This window comes from Salvelinus alpinus, chromosome 26, assembly GCF_045679555.1.
Source record: "Salvelinus alpinus chromosome 26, SLU_Salpinus.1, whole genome shotgun sequence".
NCBI lineage: Eukaryota > Metazoa > Chordata > Actinopteri > Salmoniformes > Salmonidae > Salvelinus > Salvelinus alpinus.
In genome coordinates this window covers 1,831,911-1,844,721 of record NC_092111.1, presented here as the reverse complement: position 1 = coordinate 1,844,721, position 12,811 = coordinate 1,831,911, and the positions used below count along the sequence as shown (strand labels likewise).

Below are 12,811 nucleotides of genomic sequence, written 5' to 3'. Positions count from 1 at the left end.
GCCTCCGACCGCAAGGCACTACAGAAGGTAGTGCGTACGGCCCAGTACATCACTGGGGCCAAGCTTCCTGCCATCCAGGAACTCCATACCAGGCTGTCAGAAGGCGGCCCTAAAAATTGTCAAAGACTCCAGCCACCCTAATCATAGACTGTTCTATCTGCTACCGCACGGCAAACGGTACCGGAGCGCCAAGTCCAGGTCCAAAAGGCTTCTTAACAGCTTCTACCCCCAAGCCATAAGACTCCTGAACAGCTAATCACATGGCTACCCAGACCCTAGGTTTACACTGCTGCTACACTGTTTATCTATGCATGGTCACTTTAACTCTACCTATGTGTACATATTACCTCAATTACCTTGACTAACCGGTGCCCCCGCACATTGACTCTGTACTGGTACCCCCTGTATATAGCCTCGCTATTGTTATTTTACTGCTGCTGTTTATTATTTATATTTTTTGTCTATTTTTTCCTTCTCAAAGTATTGTTGGTTAAGGGCTTGTCAGCAAGCGTTTCACTAAAGTCTACTACACGTGTTGTATTCGGCGCATGTGACGAATACAATCTGATTTGATAAGGTTGCAGTTCCCCTGTGACCATATCAGGTATGGATTTGAGGTGATTTTTGCGTGAATGCGACTAAGGGTTCATTTAGTTTTTGGTCATGAATGGTAATATAGTTGTTGGAGTGCAGATTCTCCTGGCCCATAGACTACTTACATCATGCCATGGTAATAAACAAATCTCATTAACATGATGACATTTCTTCATAGCTCGCCTATTACCAAAAATAAGTTCCGTTGGATTGTTACGCATCAGTGGAAAGTTATGAACTCAATACATTTCCGCAGAACAAAATTCTGTTTCTCAGACATCAAGAGTGCATTTAGATGGATATAATCCCCAAGATAGACACTGAAGGATGGAAATAGCATAATGGTTATCAATGCTCATGTGAGGGTTGGTCAGTAACGTCCAGGGTTTGGGTAAAAAAAAAAATATATTCACTCAAATCACTCTCAGAAATCCCAGACCTAGGGCAACAGCACTATATGTACTGTATGTCAGAACATTGTGGGAGGCAACCCATCTGCCTAGGGCTGGGTTCCCGTACTGGCCACCCAAGTTCTCTGAGCAAAAAACATACTTACATTTTTTTTTTTGGACATAAGACTGTAAGGAAAACATTTTAATTTTGGAAATCTGTTCCAAATTATTCCCATGGATAGATATGATCGTATGCCAATGTAGGATTTTTTTTCAAAGGAAAATGTATATTTCAGTTTACTTCCTGAATTGACTGATTTGAAAGGGAAATGACTCAACCCTGGTACTGCCATTAGACAATTTGAAGTAACTAGACTAGAGTAGCAGCATATGTTTTAGCAGGTTTAGTGTATCCCCATGTTTAATACAACAAAAGCCACAAATAAAAAGATTTGACAAGGGCGAGTACAAAAACAATTCTCTTTACTCGACAGCCTTGGTTTCTCTAATGATTGCCTCGCCTGGTTCACCAACTACTTCTCTGATCGAGTTCAGTGTGTCAAATCGGAGGGTCTGTTGTCCGGGCCTCTGGCAGTCTCTATGGGGGTGCCACAGGGTTCAATTCTTGGACCGACTCTCTTCTCTGTTTACATCAATGATGTCGCTCTTGCTGCTGGTGATTCTCTGATCCACCTCTACGCAGACGACACTATTCTGTATACTTCTGGCCCTTCTTTTGACACGGTGTTAACAACCCTCCAGGCGAGCTTCAATGCCATACAACTCTCCTTCCGTGGCCTCCAACTGCTCTTAAATACAAGTAAAACCAAATGCATGCTCTTCAACCGATCGCTGCCTGCTCCTGCCCGCCTGTCCAACATCACTACTTTGGACGGCTCTGACTTAGAATATGTGGACAACTACAAATACCTAGGTGTCTGGTTAGACTGTAAACTCTCCTTCCAGACCCACATCAAACATCTCCAATCCAAAGTAAAATCTAGAATTGGCTTCCTATTCCGCAACAAAGCATCCTTTACTCATGCTGCCAAACATACCCTTGTAAAACTGACCATCCTACCAATCCTCGACTTCGGTGATGTCATTTACAAAATAGCCTCCAAAACCCTACTCAATAAATTGGATGCAGTCTATCACAGTGCCATCCGTTTTGTCACCAAAGCCCCATATACTACCCACCACTGCGACCTGTACACTCTCGTTGGCTGGCCCTCGCTTCATACTCGTCGCCAAACCCACTGGTTCCAGGTCATCTACAAGACCCTGCTAGGTAAAGTCCCCCCTTATCTCAGCTCGCTGGTCACCATAGCAGCACCTACCTGTAGCACGCGCTCCAGCAGGTATATCTCTCTAGTCACCCCCAAAACCACTTCTTCCTTTGGACGCCTCTCCTTCCAGTTCTCAGCTGCCAATGACTGGAATGAACTACAAAAATCTCTGAAACTGGAAACACCTATCTCCCTCACTAGCTTTAAGCACCAGCTGTCAGAGCAGCTCATAGATTACTGCACCTGTACATAACCCATCTACAATTTAGCCCAAACAACTACCTCTTTACCTACTGTATTATTTATTAATTTATTTTGCTCCTTTGCACCCCATTATTTCTGTCTCTACTTTGCACTTTCTTCCACTGCAAACCAACCATTCCAGTGTTTTTTAGTTTTTTATTTTACTTGCTGTGTTGTACTCATTTTGCCTCCATGGCCTTTTTATATTTTTATTTATTTATACATATATTTGTTTGCCTTCACCTCCCTTATCTCACCTCACTTGCTCACATTGTATATAGACTTATTTTTTTTCCACTGTATTATTGACTATATGTTTGTTTTACTCCATGTGTAACTATGTGTTGTTGTATGTGTCGAACTGCTTTGCTTTATCTTGGCCAGGTCGCAATTGTAAATGAGAACGTGTTCTCAATTTGCCTACCAGGGGCCTGTTGCACAAAAGTAGAATTAAGACATCCGGGATAAATGACTCAGCTGAGCTCAATGAAGCCAAAACATGTGCGTCCAGGCTTAATTGGTTGCACAAAGACCAAGCCAGGATGAGCAGACACGGATTCATTAAGCCAGGTGAAACCAATCCTGGATAGGTGCGCGCTCACGGCTCACTCAAATAGACCCCGCCACAGATCACAGATTAACTGATTTACCATGGCAACTAGAGCCGCGTACTTTTCCCCGTCGGAAGCACAAATCCTCATGGAGGCATACGAGGAGGTAAAAGATATAATTAAGAAGAAAGGCAACACCGCCACAGTGATAAAGCAAAGAGAAAAAGCGTGGCAAAGTATTGCAGACCGCCTGAATGCGTAAGTAGTGCACAATTACACACTCACCGCTCCGCTGAAACATCACAATTACAATTCAAATATTTAATTCACATCTCCAAAAATGCAGTTGTACTGTAATTATGAAACGGTTAAATTTTGAATTGAAATGCACTGCAGATATGAGTGAAATTGTGTAAAGTAACTCCATCACACTGTATAAAGCTATGATAAATTTTTTGATATTTTCAGAGTTGAAATGACCTTTGGCCTCCTGAAGGCACGCTTTCACTGCCTTCACAAATTAAGGGTCAGCCCTGTTAGGGCATGTGATATTACTGTGGCTTGTGCTGTCCTCCACAATGTGGCCTGCCTGAGGAAGGAGAGGGCCCCCAGAGTGCCACCAGCCATGGACTGGGACAATCCGGCAATCTTCCCTGATGACGACAGTGGTCGGCTGCTGAGGGACCAATAAGTGTTGAATTATTTTAGTTAGTATGTGTGCTTTCAATTTTGGTTAAATATGTCCTGCGGTGGCAGAGGAATTTGGGTTTTTTTGGGTTCGTTTTTTGACGAATTTGGCCTCTTATGATGTTTGTGCGGTATACTGTGTGTAATACAAGGCTGCAGGGAGGCTACTGCATCCATTCATTTGTCTGTTCAGTTGATGTGTATGGATTTGTCCTGCATTTATTTTAGTGTGCAGACATGCAGGGTGTGTTATATACAGACCTTTGAATGTGTACAGTGGGGAGAACAAGTATTTTTGCCGATTTTGCAGGTTTTCCTACTTACAAAGCATGTAGAGGTCTGTAATTTTTATCATAGGTACACTTCAACTATGAGAGACGGAATCTAAAACAAAAATCCAGAAAATCACATTGTATGATTTTTAAGTAATTAATTTGCATTTTATTGCATGACATAAGTATTTGATACATCAGAAAAGCAGAACTTAATATTTGGTACAGAAACCTTTGTTTGCAATTACAGAGATCATACGTTTCCTGTAGTTCTTGACTAGGTTTGCACACACTGCAGCAGGGATTTTGGCCCACTCCTCCCTACAGATCTTCTCCAGATCCTTCAGGTTTCGGGGCTGTCGCTGGGCAATACGGACTTTCAGCTCCCTCCAAAGATTTTCTATTGGGTTCAGGTCTGGAGACTGGCTAGGCCACTCCAGGACCTTGAGATGCTTCTTACGGAGCCACTCCTTAGTTGCCATGGCTGTGTGCTTCGTGTCGTTGTCATGCTGGAAGACCCAGCCACGACCCATCTTCAATGCTCTTACTGAGGGAAGGAGGTTGTTGGCCAAGATCTTGCGATACATGGCCCCATCCATCCTCCCCTCAATACGGTGCAGTCGTCCTGTCCCCTTTGCAGAAAAGCATCCCCAAAGAATGATGTTTCCACCTCCATGCTTCACGGTTGGGATGGTGTTCTTGGGGTTGTACTCATACTTCTTCTTCCTCCAAACACGGCGAGTGGAGTTAGACCAAAAAGCTCTATTTTTGTCTCATCAGACCACATGACCTTCTCCCATTCCTCCTCTGGATCATCCAGATGGTCATTGGCAAACTTCAGACAGGCCTGGACATGCACTGGCTTAAGCAGGGGGACCTTGCGTCCGCTGCAGGATTTTAATCCATGACGGCGTAGTGTGTTACTAATGGTTTTCTTTGAGACTGTGGTCCCAGCTCTCTTCAGGTCATTGACCAGGTCCTGCCGTGTAGTTCTGGGCTGATCCCTCACCTTCCTCATGATCATTGATGCCCCACGAGGTGAAATCTTGCATGGAGCCCCAGACCGAGGGTGATTGACCGTCATCTTGAACTTCTTCCATTTTCTAATAATTGCGCCAACAGTTGTTTCCTTCTCACCAAGCTGCTTGCCTATTGTCCTGTAGCCCATCCCAGCCTTGTGCAGATCTACAATTTTATCCCTGATGTCCTTACACAGCTCTCTGGTCTTGGCCATTGTGGAGAGGTTGGAATCTGTTTGATTGTGTGTGGACAGGTGTCTTTTATACAGGTAACGAGTTCAAACAGGTGCAGTTAATACAGGTAATGAGTGGAGAACAGGAGGGCTTCTTAAAGAAAAACTAACAGGTCTGTGAGAGCCGGAATTCTTACTGGTTGGTAGGTGATCAAATACTTATGTCATGCAATAAAATGCAAATTAATTATTTAAAAATCATACAATGTGATTTTCTGGATTTTTGTTTTAGATTCCGTCTCTCACAGTTGAAGTGTACCTATGATAAAAATTACAGACCTCTACATGCTTTGTAAGTAGGAAAACCTGCAAAATTGGCAGTGTATCAAATACTTGTTCTCCCCACTGTATGTATCATTTTGTATAATATGCTTGGATTCTGTGCTTTCCATCTTGTAGAGTCACTGTGACTTCAGTTTCGAAAGGAGCTGATGGTTTACCTGCTTTGTTTTGTCCTTATTCAATAAAGGAACATAATGTTACACATTGTGTTTTTATATTCATATGGAATGTGTATTTGTTTATATGACAGAGTACTAGGGCCACACTGAAGAAAAAGGATAAAGTCATAAATTTATGAGGCTGGTTCTTTCTGCAGAAAAGCTACATATTGTTTTTACAGTTTTGATACTTATGACAATGTGATACTTAATATTCTGGCACATCAGCATGTCTTTGTTTATGAAACCATACTGAAGTACAATTTCACGAAATGCCCCACATCTGTCATTTTAACAACTGTCCTCCTTTAAAACAACTGGTTACAATATTATGACTTGTGTTTTTTTCCCCTCTGTGGCCCTAATATTCTATCATTTTATATATAGCCTTATAGTCTATGGGAAACTGTAAATTATCTAATGATAGCAACATCATCTAAAAATCATTTTTTATCCAAAATCATTGAAATTAATGATCACAAACGTTTAAATAATAACAGTGGGTCTAGTTATATGTGATAACAATGTATAGTGAGCAGTGAAATAACTATTGGTTTCCATTTGTGGTGACTGCTGACTGACATTAGGGATGAGATTAAATAGATCCTGGAATTTAGCCTGGTCTGGAGCAGGCTAGCTCCACAGAATAAATCTCCATGGTAATTTATACCATAACATATCCTCCTGCCCCCTATCCATCTTTAGTGCAACCGGATTACGGATCAATTGAGCCAGGATCACCAAGATATCCTGGCTTAATCCCTTATCCTAGTTTTGTGCAACAGGCCCCTGGTTAAATAAAGGTTAAATAAAAAAATAAATAAAATAAATACTTCTTCAGAGTTCAGTACCCCCCCCCTGTGTGGGCTGCTGGTCAGTCCCTCAGGTTCCCACCAGAGGGCGCCTGAGTAGAGCACATTATTATACAGCAGATAGCAGTACAAAAAAAGTGAATGGGGTGAGAAAAAGGCAACTTGGACAGAATGTTTTTTTTTTTTTTTTAAGAAGGAAAATTACAAACACCTGACATGACAATAATATGAACATTGATATTTTTCGCTCTGTTATTTGGTCTACTTCGAGGCCTCTAGCAGAGACCAAATTACAAATAAAAACAGATTGGACAAAGTTACTGCATTTGTTCACATGCATTCCCAAAAGACTAGTACACACATTGGATATGACCATGATGTCACTACTTGTAGCTATTCCAACACCATCCAACAGCACTGATATCACAACTTCTGTGTCCAGTGAAGAATAGATATAAAAATGGTTGATTCAATGTATAAAAACAAAAAGTCCATTGACATATCCAAGACATAATATAATTACATTTTTTTGTTCATTGGTTGATTCTCCTGCATTCCAAGATGGACAGAGGCGTGTTTTGGGCAAACGTTCAGGCTACATATCTACAATTTTTTCTGTGGCGCCATTCTTTTCTCTCTGGAGGTGTTGTGGGTGGGAGGACAGTCTAGTACATTGAGGAGTGGCCTGGGTCTCCTTTGGATTCATCTGCTCTGGGTCAAAACCAGGTATGTATGCATGTATGTATGTATGCATGTATGTAAGTAAGATGACCACGCTCCTACCAGGGGCCAGTCAAGTCAGTCTGTCAGTGAGGGGTCTGTGTTGGTCAGTCACAAAGTATGAGGTAGTGTGTTGGTGTCAGTGCTTTGCTTGTCGCCAGGCCAAATGTCTGGGGGGGGGGGGGGATAATGTGGACAGGGCATTGTCATGTACGGGGAAATCAGTTGTTCAGTCCAAAAGAGTCACTAAAAGTGCTTCATGTACTCACTAGCCAGTTTATTAGGTACACACATCTAGTACCGGGTCGTACACAGCTTTGCTTCCAGAACAGCCTGAATGTTCCATGCAATGTTTTCCACTCAATTGTCCAATGTTGGTGATCACGTGCCCACTGAAGCCGCTTCTTTTTGTTTTTAGCTGATAGGAGTGGAACCCGGTGTGGTCATCTGCTGCAACAGCCCATCCTTGACAAGGATTGATGAGTTGTGGGTTCCGAGATGCCATTCTGCACTTCACTGTTGTACTGCGCCGTTATTTGTCTGTTTGTGGCCCACCTGATAGCTTGCACGATTCTGGATGTTTTGTTTGTCACACCATTCTCAGTAAACCCTAGACACTGTTGTGCGTGAAAAGCCCAGGAGGGAGTCTGTGATCCTGGATCCGGTGCCCCCGGCACCGACAATCGTACTACGCTCAAAGTCCCTTGCTTAGGTCACTTGTTTTACCCATTCTAACGTTCAATCGAACAGTAACTGAATGACTCGATGCCGGTCTGCCTACTTTACATGGCAAGCCACGGCCACATGACTCATTGTCTATAGGAGCGATCCGTTTTCCTGTACCCAATAAACTGGCCAGTGGGTGTAAGTGTGTTTATGTATGTAAAAGAGAGATTTGGGCATTGTAAACGGCTTATCAGATAAGGTTGGGTGAGAGAGATCAGAGCAGTCATTGTCTCTTCCCCTGCACCCCTCCCAGTCTCTCCTCCTCCGCCTCCAGTTCCTCAGCCTTCATTGGCAGCCACCAGCTGGCCCAGGCCCTGGCGGACGTACACAGCCTGGATCTCCTTGGTTTTGAGGCAGAAGTCGCAGGCCCAGACGGCAGAGCTCTCCCGGGTCAGCAGCCCGTAGGCCGGCTCAGTCAGGCCCGTGCAGTCACGGTGGAACCAGCGCTGGCACGAAGCCTCGCACAAGATGGCATCCTGGTCATCGTGCACCTCTGACAGGCAGAAGCCACAGGGGAACACCATGCCCGGGCCCCCCATCTTTCCTGGACCGGCGCCTGGGCCCGTGGAGGTGTTGGCGGGGCCGGGGGGCAGCGGAGACTGGGTGTTGGGAGTGGAGTTGGAAGGGGGGTTAGGGTTGCTGGCGGGGGTGTTGCCCCCACTGTTGGTCAAGTTGTTCTGGGCAGAGTTGGGGGGAGCATTGGGCATGGGGCATCCACCAGGAGCGTTGTTCTGCTGGTTGTAAGGGGTGGAGCCGGGGGCAGAATTGGGCAGAGTCGACTGCTGCTGGGATGGGTTATTGGAAGAGGGGGTGTTGGTAGAGTTGGGCCCCTGCAGCTGATTCGGCGGCAGCTGCTGAGGCTGGGATCCGTTGAGGGGGCCGGTGGGGGAGGAGTTAGGGTTGGGCTGGGGCGGTGCTGAGGGGGGCTGGCCGGGTGTGTTGGGGTTGGGATGCTGGTCAGGGTGTCCAGGGAAGCCTCCTCCAGGCTGGGGAGGGCCAGAGTTGGGAGGCCCGGGGGGAGTGTTGTTGGGACCTGGGGGACCAGAGGAGTTTAAGTTAGGCTGCTGCTGCTGCTGAGGAGGCCCAGACTGGGGCCCGCCTCCACCAAAGTTCTTCCCTTCCTCATTTCCTGGGCCCGGGGGGCTGGGGCCTGGGTAGGGCCCATCTTGTGAAGGAGGGAACTGTCCTTGAGGGGGTAGACTTGGCGTCCCTCCCATGTTTCCTCCGGGGCCACCTCCCATGGCCCCCATCATGTTCATCCCTCCAGGCATGCCCCCCATGGGGGTCATGGGGCCATGGGGGGGTCCCCTGGGGCCTCCGCCACCTGTTAAAGGGGGGCTGTTGAAGGGGTGCCCACCCTGTCCGTGCTGTTGCTGCGGGGGCATCCCAAACCGAGGGTGTGGTGGCCCCCCTCCTCCAGGACCCCCCATACCACCAGGGGACAGCATGGGGTTGAACGCTGGTCCAGGGTGCATGGGGGGACTGAAATTGGGGGGCATGTTAAATTGCGACGGACCCCCAGGCCCAGGGAAACCTCCTCCACCACCTCCACCCCCAAAGCCAGGCATTCCCCCAAAGCCCAGCTGGTGGTGCGGTCCTGCGTTGGGTGGTCCTGGGCCGAAAGGCGGTCTCCGACCTGGACCTCCAGGGCCTCCTACGGGTCCTCCGGGGCCCCCCATGAAGCCCATGCCCCCGGGGCCCATCCTGCCTCCACCCCCATACGGCCCTCCTCCTCCACCTGCCCCGGGGCTGGGGAGGAAGGGACCCCCTCCTGGACCTCCAGCCCCACCGGGTCGGGACGGCAGTGACGGGGGGCCAAAGTCATCGTCAAAAGGGTTGGAGGCAACCAGGTGGTCCACCATGGGGGTGGGAGGGGGCGCAAACTCAGAGAGGTGGGAGAACGCGCCACCAGGCCCCTGAAACACACAATGAGTAGAGACAAGAGAGAATGGATTATTGAGATTGAACGAGGTGAGTTTGGTAAGAGCAGAGAAGCTACACATAGTGTAGAATGGTTGAATAGTAAACTAGTAAATAGTAAACCACACATTTTTTTTTACTTAAGTTTAGATCATGCTTAAATGTGTAACAAATCATAAGACCAGCACAAGAAAAAGTGAACACAACAAGTAAACCTTCTCCCAGACAAGCCCACCAGTCAAACACGGCAAATATGTTTACATTAAGGAAGAATGTCTTCAGATCAGAATCGCCAAGGCAGTCGTTACCTGAGCATTGGATTTCCTCTTCTTCTTCTCTGGGCTCTTCATCTGTCCACCTAAAGAGGGGAAGACAAAGAGAAGAACATGAGAGATAAAGAGGGACATTCTAGCAGTATCTTTCCGGTTTACAGATGAACATACACATTGTCTATTTTTCCCTCATTCCCTAAGAAATGCTTTTTGAGAGGGTGGGTTTGGAGTAAGTAGTGTGAAGATTAACCATGGTGACATTGCAATAAATACAACGCAATACTGTACATTTGTAACACAGAAACCAGATGTAAAGATCAAAGTCCAGAACCAGGAGTGGACAGAAACAACATTCCTGACTGACTGGAATGAGGACAGTGTGTGGAGGTGAGGACCACAGTCACCCAAGCCACGGACTGTTCACTCAGCTACATTCAGACAGATGGAGTCAGCACAGATGCATTAGAGCAAAGACAGAGAATAAAAACAGCTTCTACTACCAGGCCATCAGACTGTTGAACAGCCATTACTAGCCGTCTACCAGGTGATGCACACTCACAAAAAAATTAATATATAGATATACATAAAAACACCTCATACTGCTTAACATACCATTAGTATCTCGTGTAAAAAGACAGAACAACTGACTACAGTCCTGTAGACACGTGGATTTGCAGCAGCGGTAACTATCTGAGACAGACGGGATGGATAAATGATCAAAATCCTACCTTTGCCTCGCTTTCCTTGGCCTTGTCCTGCCAGGAGTCTCCCCGATTCGGCAGCCATTAATATGACTGTTGGTGTTGTGCAATGTCACCGTTCATATCATGTAAGAAAAATGTAAAATTACGAATAGTCTTGAGAATTTGGACCCGAGCAATACTAGAAAGTGGAGTCAAACAGTCTTTGGATTTGAGGACAGTTTCTATAGATAGATAAGTAATGTGCGTCTTCCCTTGCAATTTACAACTCGATATCTTGTTCCCCACACTTTGACTGTCACGGGGTCTGCTGGCCAACACACTTGCTCAAAAACTGTGGCTAGCCAGGGTTACTTTCAGCAGCCAGCTTGTACAAAATGAAGAGCCGGGCTGAATGAAACTGAACACTCCCCCCTCCTCCCTCTAAAAATGATCACTTACAGATGTGTAACGTTAGCAATTAAGCTAGCTAGCTGGATAGCAACGTTAGCTATCACATTTGGGTAACATTAGTCGTTAGTTAACTATGTTATTTTTTTTATAGATTACATGTAGATTATGATTTACAACAATGAATAACCTACATTCAATTTGTTTAATTTACACATTTCGCCTCTATGATAGCCAGCGGCACAAAATAACCGGTCTCTAGTTAATAAAATATTGATTAACGTTAGCTAGCTAGCCTGTTAGCGTTATTGGGAAGCAAACTATACCCTTTCTCCGTTGCTTGCTCTGTAGTCGTTAATATGAACCTCTCCAGTGTGTCATTGCCGATATACCAGTCGTCACACGGTATATGCTTTCTGTTGTGGTACAGCTTAAAATAATAATTGATACAAACACGCACATTTTGCCATATTAATCACGGCCTACTGTCGCCGCCGGACAAAGAGGGCCAGGCAGGAGAGACGCGCATCCGGGAACATTACAACTCAGAGGGAAAGTAGGGTTGTCCTAAAACGAGTTTCCTAATTAAAGTCACTTTATGCATCTAGATTAACAATAGACGTAATTACACTTCTCAATCATTTTAAGTGTAGTTTAACTGATTTATTTTGTGTAGTAAATAGCACACATGATATAATTAATTTGTTCATTTCTTGATTAGCACCCCTTTAATTTCAGGTTATGGAGCAGTCTAGAACGGACCACTTTCAACGCTGAGGTAGGGATGGACACACAAGGCGTTCCGTTTTACAATGCAATCTGGGATCCTTGGGACGTCCCTAACCTAAACCTAAACCCCAACGCTAACCTTAAAGGTAGCTATTACTGTAACCTTACCATTAACATTTCAACTTCAATGGGGCAGGACGTCCCAAGGGTCCCGGATAGCAAGGACCATGGGGGTGGGTATCAATCATAGGGCAAGGTATCAAGTGGCTCCTGCAACTTATACTTAGTCTACTCTACTGTCTATACATTGAATGAAACATATACAGTAATCCCTCGTTTATCGCGGGGGTTACGTTCCGAAAATGACCCGCGATAAGTGAAATCCGCGAAATAGAAAACTTTTTTTTTTTTTACAATTAGCAACTATTACATGTATACAAATACAGTGACTCACGTGTAGGCCGTTTCACTGCTCTTCAGACTGGGCCGCTGCATCCTGACTGCGCTCTGCAGTGTTCTCTTCTTCTGAAGCCCGCGGTGCAGGTGTGTTTGTTCGGTGCAGGTGTGTTTGTTCGGGAGAAGAACATAGTGATAGGCAGCTGTTGTCGCTCTTTTTTCTTCTTTGCAAAAAGATCCTTGTACACCGACATGCCACCATCGATTACGTTGGAGAACTGTAATGAACGGCTCATCAAAGGGTCCCATTCCTCAGCTACTCGCTTAAGTTCAGTGGCCATTCGCACCATGGTTGCTAAGCGACCAAGCGTTAGTCCTTCCTTCCTTCCTGGCCAACTTAATGTAAATTTGCCAAGCTGTTTTAT

At 45.6% G+C, this 12,811-nt stretch overlaps 1 protein-coding gene across 2 annotated transcripts; it reads right to left on the bottom strand.

The window, feature by feature from the left end:
- Positions 1 to 7,698: 7,698 nt before the first annotated feature.
- Positions 7,699 to 11,798, bottom strand: pygo2 (pygopus homolog 2 (Drosophila)). 2 transcript variants are annotated; one of them, XM_071367192.1, is made up of 4 exons: positions 11,588 to 11,798; positions 10,899 to 10,964; positions 10,207 to 10,256; positions 7,699 to 9,894 (listed from the first exon to the last, which is right to left on the bottom strand). In XM_071367192.1, exons 2-4 carry the CDS (start codon positions 10,954 to 10,956, stop codon positions 8,257 to 8,259), a joined length of 1,746 nt encoding a protein of 581 aa, XP_071223293.1. In that variant the 5' UTR covers positions 10,957 to 10,964; positions 11,588 to 11,798; the 3' UTR covers positions 7,699 to 8,256. The 2 variants fall into 2 exon arrangements, with proteins under 2 accessions (XP_071223293.1, XP_071223294.1); XM_071367193.1 differs by lacking the exon at positions 11,588 to 11,798 and having other exon boundaries at positions 10,899 to 11,581.
- Positions 11,799 to 12,811: the final 1,013 nt, after the last annotated feature.